Source organism: Plasmodium fragile (genome assembly GCF_000956335.1).
Source record: "Plasmodium fragile strain nilgiri unplaced genomic scaffold supercont1.35, whole genome shotgun sequence".
NCBI classification, from domain to species: domain Eukaryota; phylum Apicomplexa; class Aconoidasida; order Haemosporida; family Plasmodiidae; genus Plasmodium; species Plasmodium fragile.
The window spans coordinates 6338-17830 of record NW_012192615.1 but is presented as its reverse complement, the minus strand read 5'-3'; the positions used below and the strand labels follow the sequence as shown (position 1 = coordinate 17830).

General features: G+C 41.3%; 3 protein-coding genes across 3 annotated transcripts; 2 read left to right on the top strand and 1 right to left on the bottom strand.

Moving 5' to 3' along the window:
• Positions 1-393: 393 nt before the first annotated feature.
• AK88_03168 (uncharacterized protein) lies at positions 394-4453 on the top strand (the record flags this gene model as incomplete). The annotated part of the gene is made up of 2 exons (XM_012480790.1): positions 394-474; positions 575-4453. 2 exons carry the CDS (start codon positions 394-396, stop codon positions 4451-4453), a joined length of 3960 nt encoding a protein of 1319 aa, XP_012336213.1.
• A 955-nt stretch (positions 4454-5408) lies between these two features.
• Positions 5409-6173, top strand: AK88_03167 (orotate phosphoribosyltransferase; the record flags this gene model as incomplete). Its single annotated transcript, XM_012480789.1, has 1 exon — positions 5409-6173. The coding sequence occupies one exon, from the start codon at positions 5409-5411 to the stop codon at positions 6171-6173; it is 765 nt and encodes a 254-aa protein (XP_012336212.1).
• Positions 6174-7195: 1022 nt separating this feature from the next.
• AK88_03166 (uncharacterized protein) lies at positions 7196-8901 on the bottom strand (the record flags this gene model as incomplete). Its single annotated transcript, XM_012480788.1, has 6 exons — positions 7196-7475; positions 7613-7688; positions 7849-7912; positions 8035-8130; positions 8491-8563; positions 8888-8901. The coding sequence occupies 6 exons, from the start codon at positions 8899-8901 to the stop codon at positions 7196-7198; spliced, it is 603 nt and encodes a 200-aa protein (XP_012336211.1).
• Positions 8902-11493: the final 2592 nt, after the last annotated feature.

The window sequence follows — 11493 nt, the reverse complement described above, 5'->3', positions numbered from 1 at the left end:
TTTTTTTTTTTTTTTTTTTTTTTTTCTGCCTCTCGGTTTTACCAAAAAATGGTGGGCATTCTAGATGTGTCGCTTTTTCGAGTCACATGGGGGTGGAAAGAGGGGTGTGAAAATGGTCCACACCATTTTTTTTTTTTTTTTTAAACATCTACAGTGGGGATGTACAATGACCGGTGAGCGGCTTTGTTCTGGCGTGTAATGACCTTTTGGCTCCGCCCTGCGTTTGCCTCGCAAAAGAGGAACAACAGAACGCTATTCTGTGTAATATGGTTTGACGCGATTCCACTTGTCCCTAATTGAAGTAAATGGAAAGCAACTAAACCTAACTGATTTGACTGACCTGTCCATCGCCACGCTGTTTTTTTTTTTTTTTTTGCGGGTGTAGGTTCACACATGAGAAACAGCCATAATGGCGTGGAAGAACAAACAAGTCTGAACGTGCTTGGCACCCCTTCCGCTGAAATACAAATCTCTGTATTGTTAAAACCACGCTGAGGGATAATCAGCCAAATTGAAGGTATACTTTTTTTTTTTTTTTATGGCGGCGTATCACTCGTTGTGTCCCTTTCTACAGCGAAGTGTCCTTGCCGGTCAGGTAAAAAAAAGGGGAGACCAATTTCACCGAGCCTTTGTAATAAGTAGCCGAGTAAGTGGAGCAAAGAAACAAAAAAAGCTAAGCTCCAAAACGGCGAAGCATATCAACTACGTGTTCGAGAAGAAGAAGAAGGCGGAAGAGGAAAAAAACTTTAATATTATAAAGAGGAAGAAGCTGCAGGAGGTTCCTTCTTCCCAATTTCACTTCATTTGCCACCTTAAAAATGGGGAAGTGCAATCCGCACAAAGGGGGAGCGTGTCGCTGCTAAGCGGGGCTCTGCCTCCCTCTGAGCAGGCGCAGCTTCCGTGGGGAGAAATGACCCCAAGTGAGGAAGCCACAATTGGGGAAAATTGTACCACTGGGGAATTGTTTCCAATTGGGGAAAATTGTATCATTGGGGAGAATTGTACTACTGGGCAAAACAGCAGTGCTGTGGAGGCGTTCCGATTCTTCCCGCGCGCAACGATCCGGCAAGACAGGAGGGAGAAGGACCTGAAGAACGTAAGTGCGCTCAGCAGCATCGTCCATTTGGGCAGGAACAAAGACATATGCAATACCTATCTTAGAGCCAGCCTAATTAACATATACCACGAGGAAAACCACAACCACGTAATTCTAAAGATGATGAAAGAATTGCAACGCACACACACTTATATGAACAGCCGACAAATAAGTTTAATCATTTACAACCTCTACCAGTACTTCTTCATCCAAGTAGTAAAACAAATTCACGCAAAGGATAACCCTTCGAATTATGAATGGTACTTAAGATTATTTTACGTTGTTGACGATGGCCTTTTCGTGACCCCCCCAAATAAGGGGGACTGGTACAAAAGCGATATGCCGGTGGACAACAGCTTGATGAGAAACCTTCTAATAACGTTGTCCAGAATTGTGAAAATGTATATGCATTGTGAAAATGACCTGAACACACTAAGCAAGATCGCTTTCGTTTATTCGTACTTCTCTGTGAGGGACAATGCCCTCGTGGAATTGCTCATTCGTAACATTTTCGAATGCATGGACATGAAAAAAAATAAAAAAATAAAATATTTTTCGCTAGCTGCTTTAGCCCTAGAAAAGTGGGAATTGTACAGCGTCAAATTCATGCATGCGTACTCCTCCCTTGTGACAAAGACAATTGACAAGTTGACAAGGAAAGGGGAAGAGCTGCTTAGTAATGGGAACAAGATGAACAAGAATAAAAAAAAAACGAAATTAAAACATGTCAACCTGTTCGATGTGCACAAAAAGGAGAAAAAAAAATTACCACTCATCAGTTTGAAAGACATTCTGACTTATTTATATGTGTTGAACAGGAACGACGTGAAGGATAATTACTTTGTTGAGAAGCTGCTGCGATATGCAAGCTTGTTTTGGGGATATGCCTCTGAAGCACAGGGGTGCAACCCCGGGGGGGAGTGTGTCTCCCTCACTGTGAACAAAAAAAAGGAAAGCTTCAACACTGATACTGTTTCACAAAAAAATAAACTCCTAACAAGCCCCGCATTCCGTAGCGCCCTCCATTCAAATAGGAAACGACACAAAAACAGAAGTAACATGATGACGCTTTATGCATTGTATAGAATTAGTAAGCGTGCTGCTCGTCGAAGAGAAATGCCCCCCAGTTCTTTTGCAAATCAAGTTTGGCTGCACGGGGATGGAGAAGAGGGAGGGGAAACCAACTTACCAATTCATAACGAGCCCGTCGAACTAAGCATGTCCAATTGGAAAAATGACCCATGTGATAATACGCCTACTGAGAACAGGAGTGTATTTTCCCCAGCCGATTACGGGCCCGAGTCCACTGTCTTCATCAACAAGCAGCGCACGCGGGTAAGCTTCTACAAAAAGGAGGTCATCCCCATGACAATTTTTCTGCACCAACTAACTCAATATGATTACGCATTTTTAAAAACAAAAGATGACTTTTCAAAATTGACAAAACTGTACACGGATGTACTCCTCAACAGTGACCTTAAGAATCTTCACTTTTTTTACACCCACAAGATTGTAAGCGTTGTCAGACACACAAATATATGTAGCAACGTCCTAACCACGTCATTGTACACGTCTGCTCTCCACAAATGCAGACGATATATTGCCTTAAAAAATGCAGACGTCTTCTCCCACATGTGTGCTCAGAATGTATGCGCTTGTGTTGTGATCCTCTACATACAAGTTTTGAAAAATAAAATAAAAGATGACCCCTTAACGGAAGTGTTAAGTGAGTTCTTGATCAAAATTTTTTCAACGTGTCAGCCTGAACAAGTCACCCATCAATTTTTAATCTCTCCTCTGAAGCTACTAAGCATGTTGCAATGCCTCCGTGTGAAAGTGGGCCCACGTGATGACAACCATTACGTTGTACCGGAGCCTATGGACAAAACAAATGGAGTAACAAAGAAGGGCAGCAATGTGGATGAGCTCCCATCCCTCAATACGAACAACCAAATCGACGAACAAAAAAACAACGTTAAGTCCAACGGACAAAATGCATTATCATCACATAAGACCAAATTAGAAATTTTAAACGTAACAATTCTGACAATTTTAAAAGGGCTAAAGTGGAAGAACAATGTGGATAATTCTTTGCTGCTCAAAAGTTACAAATACATGAACAGACTAGCTGTGCACGAAAAAAAAGCAAAGTTTTGTATGAACATGGTCAGGCAAAAAGATCATTCCTTGTGCAGCAAAATAACCCACGCGGTAAAGGAAAAAATGCGCGACTTCAATTGCGAGGAATTGATGAAGGTCTACTTGTACAGCGGAAACAACTTCAAAAGGAAAACTCTCCTCTTGAGAAACTTCTTTACAATTTTGTTGCTGTCAAATGGGGGGATGCTTCACAGAGCAGATAACAAATTTTTTATGTTGTTTTTTAAAACCGCCTTAACACATGTGCACCTGAATGAAGTGGGGGGGGGAAAAAATACATATTTTTTTAAAAATTCGAATGATATAATGAACAAACTGATGGTGCTATGTAGGACTTATATTTGCACACATGTCGACAGCATGCGGAGGAAGGATATATACTCACTAATCATGCACAGTGTTCTCCATTTATGTTCACTTTTCCAAAAAGGAAGAAATAAGGTGAATTACCGTTCTGTGAAAGGCAACCCTATTGCGCAAATCCTTGTGGATATTGCGAGCACCACGTTGAAGAGGTGGACCTTTATGAACGACGAAAGGAGTCTACTCATTTATGTGTGTCTACTTTGTTTTCGCAACATGGCGAAGAAAAATAAAAAAATTAAAAATATATTTTTTAATAAAAATGATGATAAGCATTTTGTAGGGAAATTGTCAAACGTGTATGCAGAACAAGTTGAACAAATCTGCCTCTCCGAGTTTGACCAACCCGCCACGACGTATACGAACCCCTTGCTACTTTTCCTTTTACTTAAACACAAAATAATTTTACGTCACCATAGGAGCAGGAAAGATATGCGAATTGTACAAAGGCTGGTCGGCAGTGGAACCCCACTTCACCGCCTCATGATGAATGTAGCAAGTGACACTCAATTCATGCGAGTCATCCTTTATGCCATAACGAAAAATTATTCCATCCTAATGGAGGAAGACCTTTTGGACAATTTGCATTTGCGCACAAGTACCGTGCAGGAGCAGCCAACACGGAACAGCACGACATCCCCTTTTCACTTGTCAACACAGAATAACCCCGGAGACGTAAGCGAGTGGATTGAACCTATAATGCGCATGTCAACTTGTGAAGATCACCATTTGGATAAAAGCATCCTTTGCAATTTTGTTGCACGTAAGAAGTCTGTGGAGAAGGCTATAAACGTCGCATTAAGCATGAACATGTCGGAAACGTTTTGTTGGTAAAGCTTGGCACGTTGGTCCGCTCCCGTGGTTCGTGGACAATTTGTAACGAATTTGTGGGCAATTTGCAGTTGTTTTTCTTTTTTTTTTTGCGCCACCCTGAATGCAACTTCTTGCCCAACTTTTTGTTTTTTTTGGTTTTCCGTCGCGCGCATGCGCATATGCCCGTGCAGAACGGCCATTTGGCAGCTGAAAGTACAGAGAAACGGAACAGACTTGCCCCAATGACAAACCGCCACTCGCATATGTACCTGTGCCGTATGCACGTATAACCCCTACATCGATACCCAACTGCTGATAGGTGTTGTATTACCACGCTTATCTCATGTTAGAGTGATAAAGTACCCCCCGTTTGAAAAAAGAAAAAAAAAAAAATCTAACCAAAAATTAAAAAAAAAAAAATATGAACAGAGTTAAAAGAAAAAAAAAATCTAACCAAAAGTTTTAAAAAAGTATGAACAAGTCATAAAAAAAAAAAAAAAAACATATATATAATATACATGTATAGAAGATAAAACATCAGGGCGCTGTGGATCTTCCTCAAAGGGTTCCTTTTTCTTCCCCTTTCTGATGGTGTAAAAAGAGCAACCGAAGGAAAACTGGCGTTATAAATAAGCGTGCGTCCTTGAGGAACATACAGAACAGTGTACCTAGATATAGAAACATGCAGAGGGAAAAACTCTGTTATGCGCAGCTGCAAGCAAAGATTTTTTCATAATTTTTTTATTTGACCGAGAGCAGGCACTTCTGCAAGCTGTTCACTGGATTATTTGCTTGTACATTCTGATAAAGGGTCACCTTTTGCGAACCCTTTTTTTTCCCCCCCTCCCGCATTTGTAAAAATACACACTGTGGTTCACTCCCCTACCTCGGCATAGCAGCCCAAGTCTTTCAAATTGAAGATATAGGTGAAGTAACTTTTTTTTTTTTTTTTCTTGTCTGGAAAATACTCAACAAAATGGAGGGAGAGAAAGGTACCAACCAAACGAACTATCTTAGTGACGAAGATTTACACAAAAAATATATCCAGCTTCGTGAATGCATCGAATTGGAAAAGGATGACATGGACAATTGTCATGTGAAGGAAATGAAAAAGTTGCTGATCACAGCTTTGTTAAAATATAAAGCCATAAAATTTGGTGATTTTATTTTAAAATCAAAGAGAAAATCAAAATATTTTTTTTCAAGTGGAGTATTAAATAACATTGTTTCTGGACACATTATTTCGTTTTTAATTACTCATTTAATTTTAAAGGAAAAAATTCCCTTCCATTATTTGTTGGGGGCATCTTATAAGGGTATTCCAATAGCAACCCTAACTAGCCATTTTTTATTCCGGACGAATAAATTTGCAAATGTTTTTTACCTGTACGACAGAAAGGAAAAAAAAGATTATGGTGACAAGACGCTCATTGTGGGCAATTTGGACGAAGCAGTTAATGGCGATGTACACAATACAAAGGAAGACAAAAGCGAAAAAAAGGTAATCATAATTGACGACGTCTTTACCTGTGGCACTGCCCTCACGGAGATAATAAACAAGCTAAAGGCATACCCCAAGTTGAGGGTCGTCGCTTTCATCGTTTTACTTAACAGAAATGAGTACGAATTGAATGAGAACAATGAAAAGGTGTACTTCAAGGATTTGTTTGAGCAGAAAATGAACATCCCTCTTTATAGCATTCTTAGTTACAACGAGGATTTGGAACCTCTCATGGGTTAGGCGTCAAACCGTTGGTCATCTCTCTCTGGCGGAGTTGGTGTCGAACCTTTAGCCATCACTCCCCCGGAGGCGATTCATATTTCTCAATTCTTCAAACGCAAAAAAAAAAATTTGGGAAATATAGTTAGTCCGTGCAGAAATATGCACATGTGTTGTACCCCCTACACACTGTCCAGGTGCGCCCGGGCACAGGAATGCACACACAAATGTGCAAACCCATGTGTAGGCCCACATGCAGGTGAACAAAGAACAACTGGCACAAATAAATACAGCGTGGAGAGTACCAAGACAAGAAAAAATGAAAAGCTTATTAGGCAAAAAAATAAATAAATAAATAAATATAATAAAATGGTGAAGATAAAGTATAAAGGAGAAAATGGGGGTGATGCAAAAAAGAAAAAAAAAAAAAAAAAAAGAATGTTTGATGAACAAAAATTTTAAATTAGTGAATCATTAGGTTAAAAAAAAAAAAAAAAAAAAAAAAAAAAAAAAAAGGAAAAAACTTATCCTCATAATTACTGCACTTGAGCACGTGCAGGCGCCCGAATGGCTATGTTACACAAGGGCACTTACACATGTGTGTAACAACCTTGGGCTGATCTCACAGGTACACGCGTGGATGCGCATCCTGTGCAATGCCTCATCGGCATATATATTTGCTCCTGCCGAATTCCATTTTTTTAAAACATATAAAATTTTTTTTGCAAACGTGAAAAGGAGGGGCCATGGGGTCTGATCTTCTGTATCTTTCTCCTTGGGGTCAATGGAACACATGACTTGGAAAAAAAAAAAAAAAAAAAGGGGGGGGAGAGAGCAGCGGCGAGACCCAGCAGAACCAAGCGAAGTAGGCGAAGTAAGCGAAGCGAAGACGGAAGGCCCGACGACGGTGCACCATTCAACGATTCACATTTGAGTATTAACCCGCCCTTTTTGCAGCTCCACTTTGTCATCCCAGCTCGAACCCATCGGACTCACGTGCACACTTGCACAACGCACATTTTCATGGCGCCCCCCCCCTTTTTTTAGCAGCACTTCTTTTTGTTATCCTTTATCGGCTTGGCATTCAAATTGATGTTGGCCCTTCCCTTCTGCTGGTTCTCCAGCTGCGATTTATTCTTTATTTCATGCGCCATGGTCTTAAAGGCTTGTTCAACGTTGTGGGCAATTTTTGCTGAAGTCTCTAAAAACTGAATGTTGCAACTATCAGCTAACTCTTTTCCTTCCTCGTAACTCACATTTCGATCATTTTTTAAATCAATTTTGTTTCCTATGAGGATTTTCTGTACGTCCTCCGATGCGTATCTGTGAAGGGGAAAAAAGGGGTACGTACATCCGTGTGGGGCAGGTAAAGAATGCGACACGCGTAGAAGGGGTGCGAAAAGAATCAGTGCAGATGGTTATACTTGGCCACCAAGCCACACTCCTCCTTAAAACCCTACTTTTCTATCTCGATTATCCAATTCTTCACATTGTTGAAGCTGTCCCGGTCGGTCACGTCATACACTATGATGATACCTGTGAGTGTGGGAGTGGATGGGGGAGGACGATGTACGGTGGTCTGTGTGCATATGGGGTCACCTAGATATAATTGACTGGACGCATACAAACTGTAATCACCACGCATGTGCGGCCACGTTTGCACCATATATTATTTTTAAAAACAAATGAGTAGTACCTTGGGCTCCCCTATAATAGGAAGACGTTATGGTTCTGAATCTTTCTTGTCCAGCTGTATCCCACTGCAATTTTGTTAAGAAAAAAAAAAAAAAAAATAATTACACAAGTGATTTATATGGTATATCCACTCCGATATCGCGTTTTCTCACAAAAGGGCAGCTAACCCCAAAAAATGTCTACTTACTATTTGCAATTTTATAATTTTGTCTTCTATTTCTATCGTCTTTATTTTAAAGTCAACTCCAATTGTGCTGATGTAACTATCTGTGTAAGTATCATCCTGCAAAAAAAAAAAAAAAAAAAAAAAAAAAGAAACGTTATCATTACGTCATTACCAATTTGTCCACAAGCAAATGTGGATCACACACCACTTGATGAAAAGCGGCGCAACGTTCGTTTGGCCATTTTCCGTTTTCCTAATCTATTCATTAGGTATATATATATATTTTTTTTTTTCTGCCCCTCTTGCTCTGTGCATAAGAGAGGAGGTACAATGGGTGGATGTCTCTTAAAGGGATCTCTCGTCATGTCAGACAGGGTGTATAATTGTGCAGGCGAAAAAAAAAAACAAGTAGGGCACTCCCCTCATGCGACTTGCGAGTATAATCCATCTCATTCTCTTGACGCTACATTGTATTACCGCAAAACGAAGGAGCAAACAAGACTTCCCAACGCCACTGTCTCCAATTAATAAAATTTTAAATAAACTGTCACTGTGAGAGGGGGGGGTAGAAGTGAAGCGACAAAAATGATGAGCAAAGGGGGGAAAAGTGCAGACGCGGGTGGCGAAAGAACAGGCGTGGAAAAAACCTTTGCCAAGTGAAATGACCCCACGGTGGTGGTGTTGGGGAGGATGCCTCATGCGCTGAGATGCAAGCCACATAAAAGACCACGCAGAACAAGCACACCACACGACATGTGCGTCATGCGATACACAAGTGAGGGAGAAACCCGACGCTGTCACGTGGGTGCTCCGCCCGACTCAGTAACCCATGCATATTTGGCGCAAGAAGTACAAATGAAGCTCGAACACTTACTAACTGTCATTCATTTTGGTATGCCTAAACTTCTATATGAATGGAGAGGAAACTTTTGCAAAGCGCACGGTGGGAAATGTGGTGGGGGAACATAAAAAAATAAAAAATAAAATAAATAAAATATGTAAAAAAAAAAAAAAAAAAATTAATCCTAAATGAAGGAGGGCACAAAATCTGTTCACATGGAGGGGGACATAAAACATGATGCATACGCATTAGCCTTTTTAAATCTGTTATAAATGAACGGGAGGTGGCTCAATGGAATTGGTCCATCATACGTGCTGCTCAGAGAAAGAATACTAATAAAAAAGGGGTTGTGGTATAGTGGGTGCGAGAGGAAATGCACAAAGGGGGGAAAAGGAACGAACGGATGAGCGAACGGCGCACGAGTGGAAGGGTAAAGGCTATAAATGAAAGGGGCAGATCAATAAAACCAGAAGAACACGCAAAGGCACAAAGGCAAATGCGAAAACGAACATGAACGCGAATGCGCGTGCGAACATGCATGTGAGCATTAATGCAAAGATTAAAATACAGAGTGAAAATAAAAAAACCGGGACGGCAACAGGCATACGTGAGCTACGTGAACGGGGGCTTGAAACGGTTCAGCGATTTTTTTTTTTTTTTTTTGTTCACCCATAAAAACAAAAAAAAACAGCCTTCGCGCGGGTACGGCATATGTATACACAAAGGAAAAAAAAAAAAAAAACAAAGCGGCATAAAAAAAAAAAAAAAAAATTAATCCTAAATGAAGGAGGGCACAAAATCTGTTCACATGGAGGGGGACATAAAACATGATGCATACGCATTAGCCTTTTTAAATCTGTTATAAATGAACGGGAGGTGGCTCAATGGAATTGGTCCATCATACGTGCTGCTCAGAGAAAGAATACTAATAAAAAAGGGGTTGTGGTATAGTGGGTGCGAGAGGAAATGCACAAAGGGGGGAAAAGGAACGAACGGATGAGCGAACGGCGCACGAGTGGAAGGGTAAAGGCTATAAATGAAAGGGGCAGATCAATAAAACCAGAAGAACACGCAAAGGCACAAAGGCAAATGCGAAAACGAACATGAACGCGAATGCGCGTGCGAACATGCATGTGAGCATTAATGCAAAGATTAAAATACAGAGTGAAAATAAAAAAACCGGGACGGCAACAGGCATACGTGAGCTACGTGAACGGGGGCTTGAAACGGTTCAGCGATTTTTTTTTTTTTTTTTGTTCACCCATAAAAACAAAAAAAAACAGCCTTCGCGCGGGTACGGCATATGTATACACAAAGGAAAAAAAAAAAAAAAACAAAGCGGCATAGCGGCGAAAGGAACTTGATGACGGAGTTAACAAACGCGAATGATCAGCGACGGGCGACCAGTCACCAATGACAAGTCACCGCGATTGGGCCGACGGGACGAAACCAAATTACAAGTACCTTTAAAAAAGGAAAAAAAAAAAAACAAGAAAAACAGAAAACGGGTTTTCCCCTCGGAAGCCGTCCCCAAATGACCCATTATGTGACGACCGGACAGTTTAAAAAAAAAAAAAAAACGCAGTCATCATTAAAAATGATTGAATGCTGCACATTTAAACTGAAGGTTCGTCACAGACATGAGCAAATATGAAGGGGGACAAAAAAAAAAGGACATCCCCCACACTCATCCAAATCGACATAGAAGTACGGTCATGTTAACGAGCATCCGTACATGTCAACATACATATGTTGTGTATGCTTGCTGCGACAGCGGGGGTTGGCGTCCGCATGACGCGAGAAGAAACTCCCTGGGTGTGTCCTCTCTGCTGGGAGGATGACTTAAGGAACGGGTGATACGTCGACCAGTTTGCAACGCCGCACTGTGTATATGTACCTACGTGTGTGGACGTGAACGTGAACTCGAACGCGCATTTAGTTTCGCCTCATCAGTGGATTAAAACAAACGGCGACGGTCAACTGGGGCAGTATGGCGCACTTAGGTGTCCTATTTCTTATGCGAAACGATTAACCACGCACACGCGACGTGGTACCCTGCATGGTGTAGGAGCTGTGACCCAGTGACCTTCTCGACCGTCCGTGTAGAACGCATGAACCTTTTCGCTGACCGTCTAGGTGTGAATGTTTGATCATCCCAAGGGGGGCATCATTCTTAGGCCAGTGGAAGGGCCACTCACCCCTATGTCTGTACACGTCGCATAGGTTTCTTCACACAAATAATATCACCTCATTCGATCTGCCTTGCCTCCCTGACAGAGTTATTATGTGTAGGAAACAGGGGGAGAACAAACATAAAGCGCTCATATTGAGTGCCATAGGCGAAACAAACGAAATGAAGGACGCCCCCCTCTCTCGTTGCTGCTCCCTGGTATGGTGACGGGAAAACTCGCAAGCGCGTCATTCGCATTAACTGTGTCAATCGCGTTAAACTATGTCAACCGCTGCCGATGGTGTAGCCCACAAACGGCGAATAAATGCATTCGAACAGCTTCAAAAAAGGTGTTGGCCCCTCCGTTTTATTTGTTACACTTCCTTATGCCTGACTGACGGGTGTATAAATTAGTTCCCTTTTGTGTGCACTTTTTTTTTTTTTTTTTTTTTTTTTTTTTTTTTTTTTT